We start from the raw sequence: 8,065 nt of genomic DNA on the forward strand, positions 1-8,065 counted from the left end.
GTAGTACATGATGTAAAAATATATGAACTCCGGAGAAGAAATAGCGTATGTAGCTCTACGATCAGTTGGTGTGAACACTTAGTATTATTATGAAGATATATTTATATTTAATATAAACTGCCCGACCAGTTAGTGTGTAGCTGAGTCTCTAGCCCTAGCTAGCCTGTTAACCATAACATGGAGCGCAGAGCCCGTGTGCATGTAGGAAGAACAAAGTGTCGCTAAGGAGCCGCTGCCGACCACCCATAACGCAGAGGGTAAACGCTCGTGCACGTGTAGGTAGGAGCCGGAGACAGGGCCGTCTCTGGGGACATCCGAGCATCAACATGACTGTTCGGGGGTTCAAAAAAAATCATTTGGAGAGCAAACATGGAGAAAATAGCTCGGAGAAGCATTATGGTGATATACGAAGATTGGAGAATATTTAGAGAAATATTAAAGCGTGACTTAGCTTTAGACAGAACGTCTGGTTGGCGTGGCAGCAGGCGGCGAGTTGTTGGTGAAGTCGACCTCGGAGGCGGTTCCGAGATCGGATCTGCAGTCGCAGGTGTTGGGGTGATCGGCGTAGTATTGATCTGCACCGGCTCGATGAGCTCTTCGACTCCATCAGCGTTGATGATCCACGAGATCGATCCGACCGTGAAGATCTGGGCGGGTTGTGGGAGGGACGAAGAGCCTGACGCACCAATTGTCGACCGAATATCGTCGGCAGTCCTCTGAGGGGTATCCCACGAAGCTAGATTGACCGACAGAGATGCGTGTAATCGAGAACATGAAGGCAACATAGACACACGAGTTAGACAGGTTCAGACCGTCAGTATGACGTAATACCCTACTCCTGTGGTCTGTTGGAGTGTATTGGCTATCGTATGATATTGCGTGAGTTTGGAGGAAGTCCCTGCCCACCTTATATAGTCCGGGGGCAGGGTTACAGGTCAGTTAGATCTAGGAGATAACCGGAAAGTAATAACATATTACAGGAATCATGGGATCATACGTATCCTAACAGATCTCGTAATATCTTCAGAAAATCTTCTCGGTGTCTTGTGGGAGATGCCGAGCAGCGTCGTGCCCCGCAAGGCTTTGTCTCGTGGGCTAGGCCGCCCTTGGAGGTGCAGCTCATGTGGTCTGTCATGGGTATCTGGGTCGTACACTCGTACCCCCACACACCCTCAAAAACACTTTTAGTTTTTTTATAGCAAAAACACTTTTAGTTGTTGGGGTGTATGAAAAATGGCCCATGTGCATGATCTGATTAATTATGGTTCCGGTGATTTTGATGACAACACAACCACTAAGGTTAACATTGTTTTAAGATGCATTAGCATGTTTTCTAAGGTTCTAGGGACACAAGAAATCAAAATGAAAGTAAGATATTAGAGCCGAGACAGAGAGGATTGAATTGAACTTATCTCGTGACTATGACTTTGTAGTTGGTCAAACTGGTCTGATGTGAGGTTAAAGTTTTTGAAATTATTTCGGCTGGAGCTAAGCTGAAATTATTTTGGCTGGAAACGAGCCCTTAGCTCAAGCCCAAGCATTCTAACAGCACAAGGAGAAAAGTTGAGGAACACAATTTACCGCCCATATTTGGTCCACATGTGGGATCGGGCTAGAAAAGCCTGGTGAGGCATTGTTTGGGCTTTATCATTGCCTTTTAACATGGACCAGGCCAAACATGTAGGCGCACCCATCAGAATCCAGAAAAAATAAAGAGCTTTGGTGAGAGGACGCGGATGGGCCGGACCGTGTTCCGTAAATGGAGCCACGGGCCAGTGCTGGCAAAAAAACGGACACAACCCAGGCGAAAGGCGCGCTGTCCGGCCGGTGTGTCGTCCGAGCCACGCGCACGGGCGCCGGGCAGCGACACGGTCCACGGACGGTGGCTTTCCTAGCTTGGCTGCCAAGGATGTCTGTCGCTTGGCGCGCCAGATCACCGCAGGCGGACGCGGTGCGGCCAAGCGAACGGCTGCGGTTCGACGAACAAGCGGTGCGGGGCCAGGCCAGAGAACGTTTGCGGCGTGCGGTCGGCACGCAGCACGTCTGCACTGCACAGCAGGGTGAACACCCCCCCCCCCCCCCCCCCCCCCCCCCCCCCCCCCCCCCCATCCTGTTGCTTCGTCGGCACGCGCGCGGAAGCTGCCGCTGGGGCGGATTCCTTGGGTGCGAGCCCGCGGGAAGGTGTTGGCGTTGGAGTGGGACACGTGATTCCAGGGTCGGTTCAGGCTTCAGATGACGGATAAATCGGCATGAGGACTTGGCTGCAGCCGTCGATAAGGTCCATTGACCACTTTGGTTGGCCGGTCTATCGCTTGTGCTAATTTATATAGTTGATTTGTTGGAAGAAAAAAAAACTATACCATAGCTAATAAACTAGCTTATAAGCCGGCTTATATGAGAAGCCCAACATGGCTATAGTAACGGCGGCTGTACCCTTCGACGGGGTCAGCCGCCGACATACGTGGATCGAGGACTACAAGTCGAGAATAATTGGGAGTTTTCATTCCGTGACCAGCAACTGGAGATGGATGGAGTCGTCGATAGATGCTGATTTTCAAAGTTGTTATAGCAAGTATAATAACAGGCTGTAAGATCATCTTCAAGAGTTCTCTAAATATTCTTCCTAAAAAAAGTCTATGTTTTTTAACTCTTAAAAAAGTTTTAGGAGAAAAAAAAGAAGATTATCTCCAATAATTCATAATATTTGACTTCTAAAAAATCAAATGTTGGTCAAACTTACATATGCAAAATGTAGGCTATCATGTCAAAAGCACAGGCTATCCGGCGGTAGCAGCTGGTACGCATCAGCTGCAGCAGCAGGTAGCAATCAGGATGAGGAACAGTAGCTGAATTTTGACATGACTGCTGATTGCAAAGCCATCAACACAGAACACAGATAAAAATGCTTGCTGATTGCAGACAAGCCAAGCAGGCACAGTGCCATGCAGCCGGCCACATGTACACATAATCACAAGATAAACACCCCGTTTGGTCTAAAACTTAGCTAAAACCGGCTGAAAAACACTGTTCCGGCTGAATTGTTATGAGAGAAAAATACTGTTCTGCCTAAAAAAAGAAGCCGAACAAACCGAATATAGGGTAAGCCGAACAGGGCCTAATGCTTGCTAATGAAAATAGGACAGGTGGAGGAGGAAGATGAGGACGTGCCCTTAAACCCGGCTTGATTCGCTTCTTTTTTCATCCGGAACAGTGTTTTCCTCTCACAAATTCCTCCAGATTCATCCGAATTCTTCCAAATTCCTCCAAAATTCCTCCAAGCGAACGGGACCATAGGCCAACAGCATGGCTGGCTACTAGTTGCTGCTGCACGCTAGCTGCAGCTATGCTCTATCTCGATCGGTCTCCCGGCCATCAGCAGCTGTCACAGGCACCAAGATAGCACCGATCAAACATAGTGGCCAGGATAGCATCGCACGACACCATCAACAGCTACAGCAGGCACCAGAATAGCACCGCGCGACCGCGCGCTGGCAGCCATTGGCGGCAAACATAGCGGCCAAACCTAGCGACGGGCAAAACCTAGCGGCGCAGAGGCCGGCACGATGCCATGGCGGCGGCGGCGGCGGCGGCGGCGCAGAAACCCCATTGCAAAACGGTTTGATCAGAGTACGTGCCTCTTCTGTGGCGGCGTCGATCGAGGAGCTGGAGGACCAATCTCCCTGGTGCGGCGATGGAGGAGCGATCTCTCTGCTGGCAATGGAGGAGCGATCTCTCTGCTGGCGATGGAGGGGCGCGCGAAGGGAGAGAAGTCGTGGCAATAGAAGGGGCGTGAAGGGAGGGAAGCCACGCCAAATCATGGAGAGACGGATACGTGGAGGCGGAGGAGCGCGTAAAGTTACTCGGATTGGCTCAGTTTTTTCGAAGTGCATAAATTTTTGGAGTTAAGATTAGGAGTTGTTGGAGAGGGTTTTTTCTCATCTTTCTAAAACCAAAGATTAGGAGGAGATTTAGGAAACTCTTGAGATGCTCTAAACTGGTCAAATACTGAGGTGGAAAGAGAGAAGAGGAGAAAGAAGAGAAGCAGGCTGTAAACTTACAACCGGCTTAAGCACAAGAACCAAGAAACTCTGTGAGAACGATAAGTGGACCATGTATTAATATTGTAGAGCTAACTACTACATGGGTAAGTTGAGAGAAGGCTGCAAAGAACCTTACAACCTACAAGCTGTCTGTATTATTAGCCTTTCTTTGTTATAAACGTAACTGAATGTGATCCGGTATAAGTATTAAAACTAATAGCAGTTTGCAGGGAACATCCGCAATCGTTTAGGCCTCGTTCGGTTACAATAATTCCTGGCTGGATTTATTCCTGCCCTTTCCGTTTCTTCTATAGCACGGGAACTGTTCCTGCTCAGCAAAGACCGAGAACGGCGTAACCGAACGGGCCCTTAAGGCCTCGTTCGTTTTCTGTGGATTGGTTCCTGTCCTGGAACAGTTCCTGACCAGGTTCAAGTGGATCCTCTTCCTCCACTCATTCCTGGTCTGATGCAAAACCTACTAGTTTATAGGTTACAGGTTTACTAAAACTACTATAATAGCACATGGTGCAATAAACTGTATAGAAGAAAATTACTTTAAGAAAGTTTTTTTTAGTAGCAAACAACTGCAAAGAAATAACAGCAATAATAGCAGAGAAATAACAGCAATAATAGCAGAGAATTAAACACCATATCTCTCGGAGAACCTCCAGTCTTCTTTGCCTTACTGCATTTAGGAGAAGCCTTCTTTTTAATACCACTTGTACCCAAGAACCGGTGCAACTTTGGTGACGCCCTTGCAATCATATTGAGCTTCGGGGAGCCTTTTCCAACCATCGCTGTCAAATATGACACAAGCCTATTCACTTATTACAAGCTTATTCAATTATTACAAGCCAAGTTTATTACAAGCTTATTCATGACAAAAGCTTATTACAACCTATTCAAAGACTAATTTAAAGACTAAAAAGAAGTCTCGGCTTAATTACAATCCATGCTTATTACAAGCTTATTGACTTATTACAGCCTATTCAAAGATTAATTTAAATGTTGCTGGTACTGAACCCACATTTCTTGAGCGATGGTGTCTCTTAAAGCGTTGCCTTGTACTGAACCCATATTTAGGTCATTCATTTGATCACCACTTGGTACAGCAACAAAGTTTCTTGGAGGGATATTATCCGGCTGATGATCTAACCATTCCTCATCTCCATGAAGTAATCGGATCAGATTATGGAAGATGGAAGCAGCTATAGGTATCTTTACTTGATTTTCCAACATGTGGAATGTGGCAACTTTCAGAATGGGGAAGCGCTTCTTAAGCACCCCCAAAGCCCTTTCCACATGGTTCCTCAGTAGTGCGTGGCGGTGGTTAAAGAGCTCCTTTGGGTTCTGCGGCCTTCGATGTCTAGCCCTAAATTCTTTCAAATGGTATCGAACTCCCCGATATGGAGCAAGAAAAGATGAAGTATTTGCATACCCTCCATCAACTAGATAGAATTTGCCTAGAGGTACTTGGAAGCCCTTGCTCATAGCTGATCGTAGCACTTTGGAATCTGTAGCCGATCCCTCCCATCCACTAGAGACGAAAGTGAAGTTGAGATCGAAATCACATGCCACCATCACATTAATGCTTAGTGTGCCCTTCCTATTTCTAAAAGGAGAAGCTTTCTCAGAGGCTATGGAAATAGGAATATGAGTTCCATCAATGGCACCTAGACAATTCTTAAGAAATGGATAGAATCTAGGATTGTCTTGGATTTTTGTATGCACTTGATTAGGATCAGGAGCTTGAAGGTAACGGCGAGAGAGTGCGGGAATGACCACCTTGAAGAAGTGGTTGATGTGATGATGGAAGGTGTCATTGCTGTGCCCAAAGAACACTTGGAGATCCTCATACGAGGCGTTGTGACTTAACATGTATAGGAAGAAACCCAACTTCTCCTCCACAGTTATCCTAGTATCAACAACAAGCCTTTTGCTTCTAAGATAATTTGCCAATTCTCTAAAGATGTGTGGTTCCATCCTAAATGCAACTTGACAGTTCTTGACATGTCCCTCGAGGAGTCTTCGAACTTTAACCTCGCCTGTTTCTTCCGAAGTATGACGTTTCTTCTTTTCCCCTCCTCTAGCAGAACTCATAAGATATAAGGCGGGGAAAATAAATAGCATCATGTCATCGTCTTCTTCCTCCCTCCTCTTTCTAATACGATCTCGTAGTGAGAGACGCATTGCAGGACTGAAGCATACAATTTTATAGTCATATAGAAGCTAAATATTATTAACCATGTCATATAGAAGGTCTAATAAAGATTAGTCATGTAGAAGCATATGTCATATAGAAGCTTCTGGAGTACCTTCTGGAGTTGGTACTGGATCCCAAGAGGGCGGAGGTTCACCTTCCCCAACTCTAAATGGTGCTGGAGAGATCTACAAGTAACAAGAAACCGCAAGTCACATATTACCCCACATATGTAGTTTCATTTCCCGCAACTTTGCTAACCAGCGAGCTCAAATGATTAGTGAATTTCATTTCCCACAACTTTGCTAACTTCCTAACATATAGAAATGGAAATGACTGCAGCCAAGGAAAAATATTGTAGATTCCAATTTCACTTGAGGGACAAAGGGATAAAGTCACAAATCCACTTGAGCAGGTTCCGATTCCCTACTTGATGTTAAGCAAGTGTACTGATAAGTAGACAACAAGATTCATAAGTAAACAAGCAAATCCTAAACTAATAGTGCAGTGAAAATTGAGCCCCTACAGTTAACATATAAGCTAATCACTACATGCTGCAACAATCAACTACGACACTAAATTGCAACAAGTTTCAGTTTTTTCAGTTAATAATACATAATTATTTGGCGAATCAAGACATTGACACTTTACGAATTATTGACTCTCCATTTTCAGTGTCACTTCACATGCACTGCAAGAACCATAAAAAATTGGAAAAGCATGCCTACTGCTCCAAAAAATCTGTAGGTCATCATCTTCAGCTAGATTCCAGCACCAGTATCAAAGCATGGCCATGATTTGGTAACATTCAACAAGTTTTTTTTATCATAATAATCATTTAATTCAAGTTGAGGACATGGCATCCAATTCCAGTTATAAATTGATACTAGCCGATAGAAGGAAAATAAAAATATTAAGCAAGAGAACATTAAAAATTTAGTACTTCGAACTTGCAGTGTGAATTTCTCCAGAAAGCATTTTGTGTTAAGAGGACTATGCTATAACACATGGTGCTATCGCTAACTGATGCAGTCCAGCGAGCTTAGCTATACTAATTGATTTTTCAGATGAAACAATTTTTTTTAGACTAGAGAGCGTGTCAAGAATCAAGATGACATGGGCTATACAAAACTACCACCTTTTAAAAAAAAACTGCATAGTACATATATTCACTCCCAACCAAAATCTACATGAGCATGCTTTGATCCCGTATGGCTATCTGCATAGTAACAAGAAACTACAAGTAACAAGAAGCCTCACATCAGAGGTGATCAGAAAAAAAGCAATGTCAGAAAGAAATGCATGTTGCTCGTTACCAACTTAGACATGAATAATGCACTGAGGTTTTAAATGCAACAGCTAGGAATTGCTACATGAGCATGCTTGATACCCCACTTGGTTTATAAAGCCCAAAAAATATCCCAACTTGGTTTCAACTTCTCTGTACAGGAGCAGAAGAATTAACTAAACTAAGCACTATACAAGCATATGGTACAATGAAATTCGGCAGGAACTTCTGCTATTGTTCAGTTACGATTTTCAATTGATCTGATAATTACGTGAGAACTGTAGCAGAGATAAATTTTTAGTCAAATTTCATTATAACTCTTTCTTGTTTCTTAAGAACATCGAATTAGAGTCACTCACTTTGCAAGCTACTGGTTCAGGAACAGAATCACCCATCCATCCATCCCGCAGTAGTAGCAAGTAGCAAACTTAGGGACGACTGGGCAAGCAAGAATCCCTACGGCCATGCTGGATCACCAGACAAGAGCAACAGAATCACCCATCCATCCATCCCGCATTCCCGCAGTAGTAGCAAGCA

The 8,065-nt window shown here is 44.7% G+C and overlaps 1 protein-coding gene across 1 annotated transcript; it reads right to left on the bottom strand.

Annotated features, from left to right (window-relative positions):
• Positions 1–5,036: 5,036 nt before the first annotated feature.
• Positions 5,037–6,311, bottom strand: LOC136551846 (protein ANTAGONIST OF LIKE HETEROCHROMATIN PROTEIN 1-like). The gene has a single exon (XM_066543390.1). It carries the CDS (start codon positions 6,228–6,230, stop codon positions 5,037–5,039), a length of 1,194 nt encoding a protein of 397 aa, XP_066399487.1. The 5' UTR covers positions 6,231–6,311.
• Between the last annotated feature and the right edge of the window lie 1,754 nt (positions 6,312–8,065).

The sequence above is a fragment of the Miscanthus floridulus genome, chromosome 4 (assembly GCF_019320115.1).
Source record: "Miscanthus floridulus cultivar M001 chromosome 4, ASM1932011v1, whole genome shotgun sequence".
In the NCBI taxonomy this organism is placed as follows: Eukaryota; Viridiplantae; Streptophyta; class Magnoliopsida; order Poales; family Poaceae; genus Miscanthus; species Miscanthus floridulus.

Bases quoted from the DNA above. Each gene is read 5' to 3' on its own strand.
- LOC136551846 (XM_066543390.1), bottom strand. From the start codon at position 6,230: ATGCGTCTCTCACTACGAGATCGTATTAGAAAGAGGAGGGAGGAAGAA.